Source organism: Camelus bactrianus, chromosome 7, assembly GCF_048773025.1.
Source record: "Camelus bactrianus isolate YW-2024 breed Bactrian camel chromosome 7, ASM4877302v1, whole genome shotgun sequence".
Classification (NCBI taxonomy): domain Eukaryota; kingdom Metazoa; phylum Chordata; class Mammalia; order Artiodactyla; family Camelidae; genus Camelus; species Camelus bactrianus.
The window spans coordinates 61,453,709-61,473,010 of NC_133545.1; the positions used below are offsets into that span (position 1 = coordinate 61,453,709).

The 19,302-nt window shown below is 37.4% G+C and overlaps 1 protein-coding gene and 1 long non-coding RNA gene across 2 annotated transcripts in view; one reads left to right on the forward strand and one right to left on the reverse strand.

Annotated features, from left to right (window-relative positions):
* The window catches only part of BET1 (Bet1 golgi vesicular membrane trafficking protein), a 49,050-nt gene extending 44,562 nt beyond the window's left edge, over positions 1 to 4,488 (forward strand). Inside the window, exon 6 of the mRNA XM_074367480.1 lies at positions 3,306 to 4,488. Within this exon, the coding sequence (XP_074223581.1) occupies positions 3,306 to 3,461 (156 nt within the window). The 3' untranslated portion in view covers positions 3,462 to 4,488. The remainder of the gene's footprint in view (positions 1 to 3,305) is intronic.
* LOC123613705 (uncharacterized) lies at positions 182 to 15,956 on the reverse strand. The gene is made up of 4 exons (XR_006721089.2): positions 5,567 to 15,956; positions 2,702 to 2,855; positions 823 to 907; positions 182 to 315 (listed from the first exon to the last, which is right to left on the reverse strand). It is a non-coding gene; the product is annotated as an uncharacterized LOC123613705 (long non-coding RNA).
* Between the last annotated feature and the right edge of the window lie 3,346 nt (positions 15,957 to 19,302).

The following is a 19,302-nucleotide window of genomic DNA, read 5'->3' on the forward strand; positions in this document are numbered from 1 at the left end:
TAAGCCTAGCAATTGGACTTTTCAAATCATCCATGTGATTGAGCCCAAGAAATACATTTGGTTCACAAGCAAAACTATGAGCAACTACCAGAGTAAACAGTATACAGGTCTGGTCCAGCATCTTGGGTCACCTGTCTCCTCGTCCTGGTCTGGTAGTGCTGGTCTTTGTTGAAGTCAGATGTCAGAAACAGGCGTTGCAGTGCATTCAGGGGAGGCATGGTATGATCCCTTCCACCGTGGCAGAGTCCTTTATCCGAAGTCTTTCCGGGTATGAGTAACCTCCTGGTTGCAGGCCATGGCAAATCCGATCTTCATCTAAGGTTAGATTACTGTGAGGCACTTCAGAAACAAACTTAGTGTGTCCTTTTAAAACTACACTTTACGAGGAGCTGTCTGGAAAGTCTTAGCCAGTAAATACAGACCTCAGCTAACAAGACTAGAATTTAATATTCACTAAAACAACCTTTTTCTCTTTAAAATTACCTCCATTTCTACCAAATATCTGATAATGGACCATACAGACTCTTAAATTGGCTGTGCTGGAATTTCTCCTAAAAAATCTCAGATTAAACTTTAGGAACTTCATGGCCAGGGAAGCCATACCAAGAGTGTGTCATATATTTTGACTGTGATACCTATAGATTTGGGCAATGGATTTGGGAGAATTCCTCTCTCCTCAACGTCCCCCAAATACCTGGAGGCTCCTGCACCTGTTAGGAGGTGGCCTTCCTTACAAGCCTGAGAAAGCGGCTGGGAACCTGAGTTTTCCAAATTCTGGAGGGATCAGGTAGAGGGAAAAGATAATGTTTCAGTTCTACTTACAGAGGTGTAAGTACAAAGTCCTTTCTGTGAATCTTCTTAAAGGTGAACCATTCTTGCAAAAGCATCAGAGTACAACAGTAGTTTTCTGTAAAGGACAAAAACTTAGTAAGTTGAGGTTAAAGACTTTGATTACAATGCAGCTGAAAAGAAAGTTAGTTACTGCTGTGACATACGCTTCAATATGACTGATAACATTTACCAGGGCACCCCAGAATTTGGGGAGTTCCATATAATTTCTAGAATGTGTGTTAAGACTTAGATTGTATCATATTGAGTGTTATTATCACCACTCATTTGACAGTGCTTCCCATGTAATTTTACATACGAAATAAGCCTACCTAGCTGAATGTTCCTCTCTCTGAGATGGAGAGGAAATAAACATTTTGAGGTGTTCCAGCGACCCTTTGGAAAATCTCAAAGTTAGCTAGAGGTCAGGGGAAGTTCATTTAGAATTTGATCTTTGGGAATTTTGTCAAAAATACCAAAAGGGTAAAATACATGGTCACATACAATCCTTTCAGGCAATAAAATAGAGCTCTTTTACAAATTAATTTTGTTAATGCCACATACATCTACAACACACGTGTAAATATGTACATGCACACAAAGACCTCATAGTTTCTGTTTCAAAATTTCAGCCATGATTCAGGTACAGCGTAGAACCCGTCAGTTACAAAGAGGTTGGGTTTCTGGCAGATGGGACAAATCAGGGTCACCTGTCTAGATGGCTAAGTCCTTTTTACTAGTATTTAGGGAGAAGACACTTGAGATTGACAAGTCACTTTCCAAATTACCTTCCCTGTTCCTGAAATTTGCTTTTTAAAAAAATAGTAGAGACATGGGTTCCTGGAGAAGACCAGGTATCCAGTTGGCATCTCGAAGGCATGGGAGGAGGAAGCCAAGTTCCTCCTAGGATGGCTTTCTTCCTTAAGGCCAAAAAAATGTTTCTTTCCTCAGTACTTGGAAGCCTCTTAAGGTAAACAGGGGAGTTCTGGGATCCATGGAGCTAGCCCAACAGACATTTCCTCTGCTAGTCTGATTTTAGAAAAGAGAACACTCACACTGTTTGCAGTAGGCCGTACAGGCACAGAGGACTGCCAGCTTTTACTGTGTGCTCAAAATTGAGATTCACAGTGTCGAAAGAATCCCAGCTTGGCCATTTCAGGGCCCAGTTCCTTTGGTTCCCAATTAGCTACTCACAAGCGTACATAAATCCAGTGTTCCCACGGGTGGCTGTTTGCACAGGAGCTGCTTGGTCTTTGAGGTGGTTTCCCAGTATTACTTTTGTAGCCCAGTTCAGATACGAGATACGATCTGAACAATTCTGAGGACAGTGTGGTGGATCACACGTGTGCTGCACCTGAGTCTAGCTCCCACATGAATTACCCTTGCGTCGGTTCAACTTCTTTTACCTGGCTTAGCTTCTCCCTAGGACGGCCTAAAGCCATCAGGGGGGCTCGGAGCACTGGCTGCGCGGTGTCCGTCGGGCCCTCCCCTGGAGGAGCAGTGTTACATCGTGGGCGTGCTGGGGTCCCCTGAGGGACCACTGCGTGTCGTGAGGAAGGATTGATCCTCAGTCGCCTGAGCATGCCAGGTGGCCGAGAGGAGCAAAATGTCCCTTTAGTCTTTGGAGCAACTAATTCAGCCTGTCATTTTCATGAGCAAAACTTTTGTTCAGACCATGTATCAACTCATATTGTTTTTTCCCCTAGTTTAAGCCAGATTTTACAAAAACCTAGCCATCTATGTTTCTCTCGGCCTCTGAGCCAGACTCTCTAGGTCCTGGCCTAGGAAATGCATCAGTGTCCATTAAGACTCATGAACAAAGTTTTTAGGCTCATGGTCCCAACAGTGAGATCTGAGTATCGGGAGAACTCACCGGCACACCACAGGAGTGTTCGAGAAGCTGACGGGGCACAGGGGGGCCGTGCTGGTACGGAGTGCCAGTTCCAGGTAGACTCCAGGTGTCCTCTGGTGGTGGTCTCTGACATCCTACGGACTACACCAAGTATGTCGACGAAAAATTAGTCCATCTAAGAAAGAAATAGAAATTTTTATTTGAGCCATATTTGAAGATTATATCCTAGGAAAAACATCTCAGAAAGCTGAGAACTGTTCCACCAGTTAGAAATCAAGGCACAGTTAGATAAATTTTTCTGAGACAGGGCTGTACATCAAATGACATGTTTAGTGACAATTTACATGATCCGCATCTAAGCATCCCAGTGGGTCATGTGAGCAAGAAGGAATGTTCCCTCCTAAGGAGTTACCTTGGTGCTGCCAGGAGAATGCTGCTCTTTATGGCTGAGCAGGTACTCCTGCCAGTGGGGGGCGGGGGGTGCACGCCGGGGGAGAGAAGAGGCTCACGGGCAGAGAAGAATTTTTTCTTAAAATTCCTATTTTATGGCAAGACACGAAAAATTTAATTTCACAAACATTACAATCCAGCTATTCTACTTGGTTTTTTCCTTTTGTTCTCATAGGATTCACAGTTTGATTCTACAACTGGATTTCTTGGTAGAACTATGGGAAAACTGAAGATTTTATCCAAAGGGAGCCAAACAAAGCTGCTGTGCTACATGATGCTGTTCTCATTGTTTGTCTTTTTCGTCATTTATTGGATTATTAAACTGAGGTGATGCAAGTAAGTGTGAGTTCGGAATTTGTCCCAACTTAAAGGCTTGGGTTACCACTTCGATAAAAAATCAGCATCAAAACATTCCTAATTTTCAAGTACTATGGCTTTTTTCATTAAAGATTACTGAATTTTACTTGTTTTATAAATCACATTAGATAATACAGTGCTCTTTGCATACTGTTTCTTAATGGTTCATTTTTTGCCCCTATTTTCCAGGGGTATTGAGATGGTCTAAGGTCATTCTGTTCCTGACAATTTTTTTCGTGGTTTTTGCTGTCAGATTAAATAGGAGTACAATATTCCGTTGTTACCATAAATTTAGGTTTATGTTCCATGTAAAGAAACTTAGTAGGAGAACAGCAGCCTGCCTGGGGAGCCTGGTGCTGAGCTCCTGCGGCAGAGGACGCGTCCTGATGGAGCGGGGAATGCATTTCCTCAAGTGGCAGTGACCCAGCCGATGTGCTGTCCTCCTTATTTGGTTAAAATTGTAGCGGATTTCTTTTTGCCTACAGTTTCCCTGATAATCTTTAGTGATACAACTCCTCCTCCCCCTCTGCCCAAGGACCCCATTCTTTAATAAAATTTGTTATCTTGGCTTATTTCTAGTAGGGTCCAAAACATATGTACCAGTATAGTGGTCATTTTATATTAAATTTATGCATACCATCAACTTACCTTAATAGTTTTAAGATGTTAGCTACTTAGATAGGCTGTTTGGTTGTCATTTATGGCAGAATAATGTGAAGCTAAGGTAATTGCTAAGCTCTGAATGGAAATAAAATGCTCAAGAAAATTAATTGCCTGTGCTTTCTTATGTGCTCAAATATACACAGGATTAAAGCAACAATGCCTGAGTATTTCCAGAGTATTATTGCTTTAATCCTGTGTATAGGTTTATAGAAAACAAAATGCAAAATGGACTGCTGAATTGAGAGAGGAATTAAAATGTTGTTAAACACTCTGAATTGCTACTGTTTTGGAATTTGCCTATTTATGGGCTCTGTCCAAAATAAATTTTTTAAATGAAATATATTGACTTTGTTGCTTCTTTGTTCAAGTCTTCTTTTTCCATAGAATCTGAGAAATAGTTCTGAAAACTGAGAAATTCAGGAAAGCTTAATATAATTGTATCATTTCAGAACTTGCTTCAAAGAAATGCAGTAAGTCATGACTACAGTTTTAAAAATATCTGATGAGTAAAAATTTAAAGAACTACAATCTATTATCTTAAGATTTGCTGAGTTTGCAGTCCTTTTGCTCATCCCTAATTACCTATCAATCAGTTTAGGCTTATCTTTTCTGGCCCCATTAGTTGTCATTTGGGCCTCTACTTAACAGGTAAAAACACCAGAACTGAGAGGGCTAAGTGACAGCATGTAAGGGACGGGCCTACCGTATGAGGTGAGGGACGCTGGTTTGAGGTGGATGACCTGGATTCCAATCTCCATTCCTTCACTTGTTCAGTGTTTGTGGCCTGTTTTGTCAATAAATCACCTATTTCATAGGATTGCTGTGAGAGGAAGGTAACACACTGGAAAGTGCTTGACACAGGATAATCACTCAATAAAAGTTCTCCATAGCATTAACAGACACATCAGGAAAGGGAGTTAATTTAAGGGCAATACAGTGAGTTTGACATCATGTGACCTCCAAGTGGAAATTTCTATCAAACAAGAGATTGATTTGTTTTTCAAAAATTATTTAACTGTGTACTCTGTGCCAACTATGTGACATTAGAGCTCAGGGAAGACTCAGAAATCACTGTCAATAATTAAAATCTCAAAAAAGGGAAGGCTAAAAAAAATGGAAGGTGGAAACAGAATGGAAATAGGTGAGATCAAAGCGTTAGAAAAAACACTGATGGCAAGAAGAGGATGGATTTCCAGATTTGGCTATTATATGAAAGGACTTTGTAAAGTACTAAAACAGTATTTCAGGGTTGAGTATTATCATCATCAAGGAGGGGAAGATTTCAGGGAAAAGGGTTTATGGTGATGTAAACGTGATTCTCATCACTGCATTATCCGGCATTTACAATTTTACAGTTCTTTTTAAGAACTGTCTAAAACAGGTCCCTAACCAGGATTTCATGTCACCCCTTCTCACCGCTGCCTTTGCTGAAATTCCTGGCAGTCAGGGAACTCCTCTGGAAGGGTCCATCCTTGCCCCATCAGGGGTCCTCCTGCCAGCACCCTGTTCTTCCTTCTGCTTGGGGGCCCCTAGGAAAAGTTATTTCAGAAATAAAATTTGGGGGAAACATGAAATAGGGAAAAGTCCTAATTATTTATAATCCTACACAAGCTCATTGCTAAGTCTGAGAAGGACTTTATTGCTGTTGATGTCTGGGAGGTTGATTGGAATAATCAACAATCAAAATAGTCATCAGTTTTTACTCAAGCAACGTAAGATTTGCAGAAGTTTGGGTGGTGGGTGACACACTATAAATCCTATATTTTAAGTGGTAAAACAGATTCAGAAAACAATTTATAAAAATCCCAAATATCCAAATTTTTTTCTGCAAAATATCTAGTCACTTCATTTCACTAGGAGTTGGTCCCAGGAAGTGTGCTGACAACATTTGCAAATGATAGAAAATTTAACTTACCTTCTCCTTTCCTTACAGATACCAGGCATAGGTCTCTACAGTGAAGAAAGGGGAAATTATACATAGCATTGATAGAATTTAAGTTAGATACTACTTGAGCAGAGAATAGTTGTTATGTCCAAAACACTTTTCACAGAACTAGAACAAATAATCCTAAAATTTATATGGAATCACAAAAAAACCAGAATTGCCAAAGCAATACTGAAGAAAAAGAGCAAAGCTGGAGGCATAACCCTCCCAGACTTCAGACAGGACTACAAAACTGTAGTAATCAAAATGGCATGGTATTGGCACAGAAACAGACATGGATCAATGGAACACAATAGAGAGCCCAGAAATAAACACACACATCTACAGTCAGCTAATCTTCAACAAAGGAGGCAAGAATATACAGTTGAGAAAAAGACAGTCTCTTCAGTAAGTTCTTTTGGGATAACTAGACAGCCGCATGTCAGTCAGCAAAGTCAGAACACTCCCTCACACCACACACGAAAGTAAATTCAAAATGGCTTAAAGACTTAAACTTGAGACAGGACACCATAATCTCCTAGAAGAGAACATAGGCAAAACATTCTCTGGCATAAATCATAGCAATGTGTTCCTTGGTTAGTCTACCAAGGCAATAGAAGTGCATGCAAAAATAAATGAATGGGACCTAATTAAACTTACAAGCTTTTGTACAGCAAAGGAAACCATAAACAAAACGAAAAGACAAGCTACAGATTGGGAGAAAGTATTTGCAAATGATGCAAGTAACAAGCTTTTAATTTCCAGAATATATAAACAGCTCATACAACTCAGTAACAAAAAACCCAATTAAAAAAAAGAAGGGCAGAAGACCTAAATGGACATTTCTCCAAAGACATACAGATGGCCAATAGGCACATGAAAAGATGCTCAATATTGTTAATTGTCAGAGTAATGCAAATCAAAACTACAATGAGTTATCACTTCACGCCAGTCAGAATGACCATCAAAAAGTCCCCAAACGATAAATGCTGGCGAGGGTATCGAGAAAAGGGAACCCTCCTACACTGTTGGTATGAATGTAGTTTGGTGCAGCCTTTATGGGAAGCAGTACGGAGATTCCTTGAAAAACCAAAAATAGAGTTACCATATATGATCCAACAATCCCACTCCTGGGCATATATCTGGAGGGAACTATAATTCAAAAAGATCCATGTACCCAGCGTTCATAGCAACATTATTTACAATAGCCAAGACAAGGAAGCAACCAAAATGTCCATGGACAGATGACTGGATAAAGAAGTTGTGATATATATATATACACACACACAATAGAATACGACTCAGCTGTAAAAAAAAAAAAAAAAAAAAAAAAAAAAAATGAAATAATGCCATTTGCAGCAACATGAATGGACCTAAAGATATACCAAGTGAAGTCAAGTCAGACAGAGAAAGACAAAATATATGATATCACATATGTGGAATTGAAAAAAATGACACAAATAATTTACAAATTTCAGACACAGAAAACAAACTTACACTGAATATATGTATGTATATGCATGACTGGGACATTGTGCTGTACACCAGAAATTGACACATTGTAACTGACTGTACTTCAATTAAAAAAAGAAAAAAGAAATGTATGGTTACCAAAGGGGAAGGGCAGTGGGGAAAGGATAAATTAGGAGTTTAGGATTTGCAGATACAAACTACTATATATAAAGTAGATAAGCAATAAGGTCCTACTGCATAGCAGAGGGAACTATATTCAATATCTTGTAATAACCTATAATGAAAAAGAATATATATACACACACACACGTATAACTGAATCACTATGCTGTACACAACCAGAAACTAACAGCATTGTAAATAAACCATACTTCAATTAAATAAATGAACCAAATGTGCAACATTTAAGCATCAGAATTCTGAAACAAAATCCTAACACCTGCACCCATAAAAAGCTCCTGTTTCTATCAAATAAACTAGTTTTCCTAACTTTTCAGTTCTCTTAAATTTCTAATTATATGTATTGAATTTGACTCCTTGCAGAGGAAAATGGGAAGTGCGTTTGGTAATTGGGGTTCTTTCAGTCAGTAAGTAACTGTATCAGCCTGTATTGATGAACAGACTTTGACTCAATATTTTCTGTGAAGCAGAATAGCTTTGTAGCTAAGACTGAGAGCTATGAAGTCACACCGCCTGAGCATGAATCCTGGCTCCGTTATTCACATTATAACTTTGGGCTGATGACCTTTCCACCTCAGTTACTTTATTTGTAAAACAAGACTAAAAATTGTAAGTAGGTAGCAGTAAGACACTCAGGATTATTGTGACGAATACTATTACAAAGAACTTAGAATGGGTTCCTCATACCCAATGATGGTTGTTGCCTTTGTGGCTCCGTGGATGGGCACTTGGGAACTTCAGGACTTTTCATGTCACACTACCCCACATGCTGCTGCTAAAATTCTGGCTGCTTTCTCCCCCTCCCCCAGTCCTACCAGAGATAAAAGCAGCTGCTTGTCTTTTCTGGGGAGGGTTCATCTTTTTCTAGAAATTAGCTTATTCACGTTTCTTTGTGTCCTTAGCAATCTAATGGGATTTTGAGTGTATCTGGCTTGAGTTATTAGACTGAGGAGAAAGTAATTTTCAACTTTCTGGAAACATAACTTTGAAGGGAGAGAACTTGGAAAGTCTTCTATCTGTAGAGGTTTGATAAAATTGATAGTGTATTTCCTTTTACTTTCCCCATAGTTCTATTTTTAATTTTCTTCTACTTTGAAATAATGATTTATGGTGTGAGGCAAGGGGTAGAAATAATTTTCTTTTAAATTTACAAGCACCAACCAGTTATTCTCACAGTAAATATTAACTTTTCTCCCCGTCTCCTAATATGTTGCTATAGTATATGATAGGGTTTTTTTCTTGTTTTCTTGCCAACACATCTATTCAACTTATTCTTTCTGATAAACTTCAAAATACTTTGATAATATTTTAATAAAACATAGTGGGTTTCAATGAGAATCACATTAGTCTTTTATAATCCTCTCTGAAAAACAGACCTAAAATGTTTCCCTATTGGAAAATCAGTTTTTGACTCCAAGTAACTTGCACATTTTCTTTCCTTATATGTTTATATTTAATGATATAGAGTGGTAAACCAGCCGTTCTGAGGGTGCAGGGGAGGGGGGCGGTGGTGATTTGTAGTCATTTTTCATTTCTGTGGTATAAATACTCCCATCACACTTGATTTCAAGCAGAGTTTGAACAGAGTTGTGAAAACACGTGCACCTGGTTCTAACAAGCTGGTACCAGTGAGTCTAGTGCGCCACTGGTAATACTGAGGATATTCTTTCAAAAAATGTACAAGTTATTTGTTTCCTAAATGACAGTCTTTCACTTAAATTTTAATAGAAGACTCTCGGGCAACATGAACTGAAATTGGTAAATTAACCACAATAATACTTCAGTGGCACATGTCAACTTTTTTCCTCCATCTTTATGGGTAAATTCATGTTATATTTATTGATCACCCATCTTCTAGTCGTTCCAATACTGTATACAAATCATACATTTAAAGGGGTGGATGATTATTGTTATTCCCTATGCTTTTTCCCCCCAGTTAAATATTCAAACAGAGTGCAGAGATTGTGCTGTATATTTTATAAAGCTTTTCTCTCCACAAATACATTGGCTTCTAAAGGTTATCTTGGAGTTCAACTGACTGGGTCTTGTCTGTACGCTCTTTGAGAAGTTTTCCACAGGCCTTTAAAGGACTACCATATACACTGAAGAGAACTGCAAAGTGCCAAGTCCAGGTCTTAAAGTAGTCTTTCCTAATCTTCAAAATCAACAGAAACATTGAAATACACATAAAATGTTTTGGACCAAAAAAATCATCTATGTATTAGGTGTGAGACATGAAAATTTACAGAAGCTTAATCACCTTGAATAAAAGATAATGCAAAATACAACCACATTACCCACTGTGAATGTTAGTATTCTACAAAGTGTTTCTGATACTTAAAAATAAAAACTAATGCTTAATGGTTTCTTTTTACTAATTAAGTCAACTTTTGCAGCTTTAACAAGTGTCAGTGTTATATACCTAATTGTATAACAATTGTTTCTACCGTGCATTAAGGATCTGCAATCATGGTGTGATTCACATGAGAGCAAACAGCTCAATCTAATTTTCAGTATTTATGATTTTTTTCATGCCTGTAATCAATTTGGAAATGAGCAGAAAAATCATAGCATAGCTGAATAAGTCTGCATAAAATATATTAATGTATAATAAAAAACTTTCCTAAATCATTATATTTTATATAGCTATTTAAAATTATTCCCCTTGACTTTATCTCATTAATGAATAAATAGTCCTGTAGTTGAGAATTTATTAAGATCTCTGTATTAAATTATCTACTGGCTTTAAAGTACACAAGGTAAGTTCTCTTTCAAGGAGCCTGAAGTATAATTGTTATGTAAGATAAACTATTTCAGAAAATTTACTGGAAAATTTACTGGAATGAAATGCTTTAGTCTGCTTATAGACAGATTTAATACTTAGTGTCTTCAAAAACTTCTTTTAAATTATTTGAATCTCACATTAATGCATATTTTAAATTACTTAAACATTATTTCAAACGGTTTAAAAGGTAAGTGGAGTTTGTTTTATTTGTACACATCCCCTCCTCCAATTCTACAGAGAACAAATACATCGTGATTTTCTTACAAAGATCCTTCAATAATTAATTCATTTTCTTCTAGGTTATTACTTGAAAGACAAGCAAATTTCTGAATGGTGTATGCTACTCTGCTCCCTTAAACTCTCTTTACTATGTCTGCCTTTACTTCTAATAATTAAATAATTTAAATTTTATGCTAGTTCTAAAATAGTTTCCAGTATTCACACAGATAGCTTTTCAATGGAGATCAATGAGTATGCTTTTTTTTTTTAATTAATTACACACTGTTTTCTCCTCAAAAATGCCACAAAATTACCTTTTTCAAAGACTTGGTGGAAACAGTGCAGAGGACATGGTGTCCACCACTGTCAGAAACCTTTGTCAAACAGCTGTGTTTTCCCCAGAGCACTAGGCAGAAAAGTAGATCCCAGGAAGCGTACGGTGCATAAGCTGATGTTTCCTACTAGATAACTCATCTTTTTTTTTTTTTTTTAACTATATCTCACTAAAATTCCAGTGCTGGAACCATAGAAAGCCCTTCATAAAAAGGGGTGTCATGATTAATACAATTCCAACTCCAGTTGCAAGCTGAGCTTCTATGACTATTGAAGGCACAATGCTGTGGCCATTAGGTTAATTATGGGTCCAAAATTATTGATAATTTAAAATTCTTTCATAATTTTCACTTTATAAAGCTGACATGACATGGGCTGAAACTGAAGGCTCTACATGAAAGATCAATAAGACATGCAACTCATTTCTTTACACTAACAATAAAATATCAGAAAAGGAAAGCAAAGAAACAATCACTTTTGAAATTCCTTCCAAAATACTAAAATATGTAGGAATAAATCTGAAGAAGGAAGTGAAAGACTTATACCCAGAGAAATACAAAACACGGACAAAGAAAATTAAACATTACTTAAAAAAGGATATCCCATGTTGTTTGATAGGAAGAATTAATATTATTTAAATGCCCATATAACCCAACGCAATCTACAGATTTACTGCAACTCTTATCCAATTACCCAGGACATCTTTCACAGAACTAAAACAAATAATGGTAAAATGTATAATGAATCACAAAAGACCCAGAATTGCCAAAGCATTACTGAAGAAAAAGAATGAACCTAGAAGAATAACCCTCGCAGACTTCAGGCAATACTACAGCTAAAACACACAACGGTTTTGGTAGAAAAACAGATGTACAGAACAATGGAACAGAATAGAGACCCCAGAAATAAACTCACAAAATTTAGTCAATTAATCTTTGACAAGGGAGGCGAGTACATGGAGAAAACACAGTCTTTCCAGCAACTGAGGGCTGGGAAACCTGGAAAGCTGCATGTAAATCAATGACCTAGAACACTCACTCACACTGTACACAAAAGTACACTAAAACTGGCTGAAAGACTTAAACGAAAGACATTATAAACATCTTAAAAGAAAACATAGGCAAAACATGTGACATACAAGCCACAAATGTTGTCCGGCAATAAAAATGAAAGCAAAAATAAAGAAACCAAACCTAATTAAACTTACACGTTTTTGCAAGGAAAGGAAAACATAACTAAAACAAAAAGACAACCTGAGGAATCAAAGAGAATATCTGCAGAAGGTAAGACTGACAAGGGCTTAATTTCCAGGATATATAAACAGCTTAAGAAGTTAAAAAAAAAAATTGAAAAATACGCAGAAAACTGAGTAATTCTCCCATGAAGACAGACAAATCTCCAAAAGACACAAAAAAAATGCCCAATATCACCAGTTATCAGGGAAATGCAAATCAAACCTATACTGAGGTATTACTTCACACCAGGCAGAATCACACAAAAGTCGCAAATGATAAATGCTGGACAGGCTGTGCAGAGAACGGAACCCTCCTACACTCCTGGTGGGAATGTACTTTGGTCCAGACTTTCTGGAAAACAGTATGCAGATTCCTCAAAAGACTCAACATAGACTTACCATGGGATCCAGCAATTCAACTCTTCGGGATATATCCAGGGAGCCGCTTAATTCAAAAACTACATGCACCCCAATGTTCACAGCAGCCCTACTTACAGTAGCCAAGACGTGGAAACAACCTAAATGTCCATCAACAGATGACTGGATAAAGACGCTCTGGTATATATAAATATATATATATATAAAAAACATATAAAAATATATAAATATATATATTAATATATATATATGTAAACTTCTGTTTACAATGCAGGACTCTTGAGCCAGAAAAAAACAATAAAATGCCATTGGCAGCACCATGGATGGACCTGGAGGTTGCCATTCTAAGTGAAGGAAGCCAGAATGAGAAAAAAAAATTACCATGGTATCACTTAAATGTAGAATCTAAGAAAAGAAAAAAGAAAAAAGCCAAACGAACTTATTCACGAAGCAGAAACAGACTCAAAGAGAGAAAACAAACTTATGGTTATCAGCGGGGAGGGGGTGGGGAGGTAAAACTGGGAGTCAGGGATTTGCAAATACCAACTAGTATAGATAAAACAGATATACAACAAGTTTCTACTGCATAGCACAGGGAACTACAGTCAAAGTCTTGTAGTAACTAATGGTGAAAAAGTACATGAGAACATGTCCCTAGGTGGCTGAAGCCTGCTGCACACCAGACACTGACACAATATTGTGAACTGACTATACTTCAATAAAAAAAAAAAAAAAAAAAAGGAATACTCCCTCACGCCGTTCAGAAAAATACACTCAAAAGAGCTTAAAGATTTAAACCTACGACAAGACACTACAGTGGGGCAGGGTACAGCCCAAGTGGTAGAGGGCAGGCTTAGCATGCGTGAGGTCCTGGTTTCAGTCGTCAGTGCCTCCTCTAAGAATATTAAATAAATGAGAAAGGAAATAAATAAATAAATAAATATATATACACACACACACACACACAATCAAACCAACCAACCTAAATTCCTCCCCCCAGTAAATAAATTTAAAAAATTTATATACATCGTTTTATTCATATAAGAGTTTTTTTTCAAAAATACAAGACCCTATAAACCTCTAAGAAAACATAGGCAAAGCATTATCTGACATACATCCCAGCAATATTCTCCTAGGGCAGGGTACTCAGGTAATAGGAATAAAAGCAAAAATAGAGAAATGGACCTAATGAAACATAAGTTTTGCACAGCTAAGGAAACCATAACCAAAACAAAAAGACAACCTAAGGAATCAAAGAGAGTATCTGCAAAAGGTAAGACTGACAAGGGCTCAATTTCCAGGATATATAGACAGCTCATACAACTTTGGAAGACAATAACAATCCAATTGAAAATAGGCAGGAGACACAGCAATTCTCCCATGAAGACAGACAAATCTCCAACAGACACACACACAAAAATGCTCAATATCACCGGTTATCAGGGAAATGCAAATCAAACCTACACTGAGGGATCACCTCACACCAGGCAGAATCATTCAAAGTCACAAATGATAAATGCTAGAGAGAATGTGCAGAGAAGGGAACGCACCTACACTCCTGGTGGGAATGTACTTTGGTCCAGACTTTCTGGAAAACGGTATGCAGATTCCTCAAAAGACTCCACATAGAGAAATTATATGGTCTAGCATTTCCATCTTCAGCATATATCCAGAGGGCAATTTAATTAAAAAAATACATGCACCCCAACGTTCATAGCAGCCCTATTTACAGTAGCCAAGACATGGAAACCACCTAAATATCCATCAATAAATGACTGGATAAAGAAGTGGTATTTTATATATATATATAATGGAACACTACTGAGCCAAAAAAAAGAATAAAATAATGCCATTGAGAGTAACAGGATGGACCTGGATATTGTCATTCCAAGTGAAATAAGCCAGAAAGGAGAAATACCATATGATAATCACTTACCAGTCGAATCTAAAAACAAAGGCAAATGAACTTATTTACAAAACAGAAACGGATTCAGAGATGGAGAAACAATCTTGTGGTTACTGGTGGAGAGTGGACCTAAAGGAAGAAATTGTGAGTTTCAGATTTGCAGCTACTAACTAATATATATAAAATATATAAATAATGATTTCATGTTGTATGGCACAGGGAACTATAATCCATATGTTGTAGAAACTTACGGTACAAGAGAATATGAACACTAATATATGTATATTCCTATATGACTGAAACATTGTGCTGTACACCAGAAATTGACACAATTTTGTAAACTAAGTATATTTCAATGAAAGATATGCATACCAAAAAAAAAGGAAAAAGCTAGGATCAAAAAGAAAAAAAAAGAAAAAAATGTCATTTTTTATCCGGCATAGGCCTTAGAGGAGTTGAGGAAAGCCATTTAATATTCTACCTCTTCCACAATCACATTTGAAAACAAGATATTTATTGACATGTCTGACCCTAGTTGATCAGGTAGATAGGCATTGTATTTCAGAAAACCCAGTTTCTTTTTTAAAGAATTTTTTTTTTCCTGTTTCTAAGGAATTAGACTTGACTTCTGTGCTTTACCAAGATGTCTCCATGTCTTTCAAAGCCCAACAGAAAGATATGCAACCCACTGAGTCATTAGTCTAAGTGGTGGCTTCTCATTTACCAGCGAACTTCATTGACACTCAGGTCAGGGACTTACTCAGGCCAGTGATGGGGGCATCACATACTGGTGTAGGCAGTTAGGCACAGCCAGTCAGCAGAGCATTCCTTGGGTGTCCACATTCAGCTGCCACTGACAATACAGTCATCAGCTTTCTGCACATCAGTTATCTTGATATCTGTTGGAAAAGGCAATAGGAGGAAACAGAATCTTTATCTTGTGTCTTTTGGAACAGTCAGACCATTCTCATTCACAAAAGGCAAGTGACAAATACTAGCAACTTAGTAACTCAGCTCTTTAAGTCTACCATATATTTTCAAGGCTAAAAATTTCTGGTGTTCATACGGGATTATAGAATTTATAATGATTTGTTAAGTGAGGATTCCAACATAGAATATTCCCAGAGAAAATGGAAATGAGGTGGTTTTGAAGATAATAAATGAAAAGTCTCCAGTACTGAAGAACCTGAGTTCTCAGATTGATATGCCACACTATGATGCAAACAGGAAAAGAATATGAGAAAAGAGCAGCAAAAGAGAAAAGTAAAGCAAAGCCCCGCAGCTGGGCACAGCTTATGACAAGCATAAAGCGTTAGAGATGAAGAAACAAAGTCTTAAATGCATTTCTTCAGTAAGAAGGAAATTGAACAGAGAAAAGACAATGAACATTAGGGGAAAATTTTAAAACCAAAAAGGAACCTAATTTATCAGGGTATATTCTTGCAAATATGAACTGTTCCTTGCCTTATCCTCAGGTCTTACAGACTAAGAAAAATGGGGTAAATGGCTTGTGGAATAAGAACTCCATGATGGAGCCTGAAGTAGCCCACTCCAGACACATTGGTGAGGACTAATGGGAACGTGGTCACAGAGGCACTAAGCTTAAATTTATGCCCAGGCTCATGTAACTGTCACATGTGCTCCAGAACAAGGAGATAGCATGGCCTCAAGTGTACTTGCTCCTTTCAAAGCCTTGTCCTGCCTAGTGCAAGGGACACAGTCTTTAAAAAATAGTAATAAACACAATTGGAAAGTCAGATCTGGGAAAAACACATGGGATTAGGGTAGTTTAAGACTTGTTCACTTTTAATGTCAGACCCTCTATCCGTTTCACTGATGCCCAGACAAGCAGTAAAATCTCCAGCAACAGATGGAAAAGACTCTACTGTTTAAGTCCTTCACTCCCTTGCCTGAAGCTGAGGGATCAAACAAGATTAAAACTGGGCATCATTATAGGAAGGGTAGATGATCAGTTCCCTGAGAATCAGGGCTGACTGTTGTGTGCCCTGGTCTATTCCCAGTGCTCGGGTACTCTATAAATATTTACTGAATGAATGAATGTAATCTGAAACATAAAGGAAGACATAACGTTATTAGGCAATCCAAATAACTCTGAAACACATCATCCTTTCTCAAGATAAATTAAAAAAAAAAAAACAGAATCTAGCTACTGATTTTTTGTGCCATCATATTTAGGAGGACAAGTCTATGAAAAATAAGAGATTATGTTAAGCTGAAGTTCACCAATTTATGACATGATACGTAAGGGAAAATTCCACTATTTTCAAGCAATGAAAGTATATTTTTAAATACAAATATTTATAATGCATCTTTCAGTTAGTTGTATGTCCTTGCTGTTGCACTGAAAATTGGCACAGTGAGGCTTTCATGGTGGACATCGGTTGTGTTTATGTAACTAGCACCCAGGAACTACTTATTACAGGGCATTCTCTGCTTGTGTAAGTGTGGCTTCCCACCCCAGAACCCAAAGTAGCTGTAGACACTCTCTTCTTGCCCTCCTGGTAGCCTGGCTAGAGGCTCAGAATCCAGGCTTGACCAGTTGGGTCCTTCCAACCAAGACTTCAAAAGATGCTGGCAGCTGAGAAACTACCAATGGCAGAAGCCTCGGCATCAGCTGTTGAACAGAGACAGACGTGGAGCCCGTGGCAGCAGCCTGAGCGTCCCTGCTCAATGGTTTGGCAGAGACAATAAAACAAGAGCCCTGGTGTCCACCAGGGGCAGTGCCGGTGGCAAACCAACCAAAGTACTCTTGAGTCATGACTGGCTGTGCTTCCTGCTCTCCAGCCAACTTTCATTTTCTGTTCTTGATCACCCATTGATCACCCAGCTTCCAGAATGATTATATGGGAAACCTTCAACCAGATTCCTTTCTCTTCAAGGTAGCCAAGGCTATTTTCTAGACAAAGCTATTTTCTTAGCATAAAACTCTTAATGATATACTTTGCCATTTGTGATACAAGTCCATGTATTGTGGGGTGACTTAATTTAAGAAGTATTTCTAACTTGAATTGGTGCTGTTACATAAACCATTATCTATGCAGACAGCAATGCAGACCATAACAGCTGCAGATAACTCTATGTTCGACTCAAAATCTGACTATGCTGCGTCACACACTTTGTCTTTCAGGTAATGCGTCCTTATTACAGAGGCAGGTTTCACTTCAGACTAGGTAACTTACCTCCTGGGAGTATGACATTGACGATGTTTTTAGCCTATACACTGATGTTACTTTCCTATGAGTACTAAACTGCAGCTGATTAGGGACGTGCTGATGCTAATTCTTCATTTGAATATCCTTCTGGGTCATACACAAACATATAACAGACTAACTTATATATGCTAAAGTAATTTAAAAGGCCACATCATCATAGAGTTCTGGAGGAAGAAACTGGATGCTATTCTAAAAGGTCTTTGCTGAAGAAGAGGAAAAAACGGGAAAAAATTATATACATATATGTATATGTTCTATTACATAAAATCTTGATTCTACATATCCCACAATTGCATTTAAATTTCCTTTCACTCATTAATTCAAAGACATCATGTCAAGAGAAATTTAAACTTTAATAATGAAAACAATGAAAACAATCTTAAATGGAAGGAAGATGCAATAAAATAGTATTTTCCACAGAGCCCAAATGTAAAAATATTGATAGGGATTCCTATTGGCAACACAATGGGATTTTTGTCAATACGAAAGACTTCTTGTTCCACAAACGATGAGGTCTAATAGTTTATTTTTGAGGGGAGGGAACACAGAGGGTTCCATCTTTCAACAGTCTTCTAGAAGCCCAGATAGTGTAAGACAATGACTTCATTTGTGTTGTTTTTTTTTTTTTTTAAGCAAAAAAATGCCTTATAATAAGTGGATTCTCAGTCCATCTTCAGGAATTTGGGTACTAGGTACTAAAAGAGAAGAGAATGCCTTTTCCTTACTTAAGGAAGAATTGTTTACTGGCCCCAGCAGTTTATCTAAAGGACACAGGGATTCTCTTTCCTTTGAATTCTCCCTAATTGCCATTCAGCAGATTTTAAACTTCTGCACAATTCCTATCCACGCAACTGCCCGTATCTGCTTACTTGGAGTTATTTTATGTTACTTATGTATAACTGTTTTACCATCACATTTTAAAAGAATAATTGGAACCCAGGAATAACTGGTTCGGGGGAATATTGCTTTTATCAAAGTGTTTTAAATGGCTAGATGAAAGTTTCCAAATTTAATAGTATCCAGTGAAGCTTATCATCTGGATACCTTGCTTCTTAAAATGTAAGAATAATAAAATGTAGGAAATTGATATCAATTTTAATTCATAGGATAAATATGTTTAATAAGCAGAGCATCAACATGTAAACATTCCTAGGTCTATAAGCACATAAACTGTATAAAAGTTATGTTATTAGGAAAAATTAAAGCCAGAATAAATTTCTATTCCACAAGAAGTAAATTAATTTTAAATTATTATTTCTGACACATATCTGTTTCTATTATTACAAGATCAGCAAAATTGTCTTTTTTTTTTTTTTTTAAGCTAATGGTTGTGAAAGAGACTGTTACCAAACACAAGTTTGTGTTTCTCACACACGGTGAAGCCAAAAAAATACCAAAACGTTGGAGTTTGAAGCAGAGGAAGTTTTATTGCTGGGGCAAGCAAGAACAGGTGGCTCATGCTCCCCCCTAAACCCCTGAACACACCA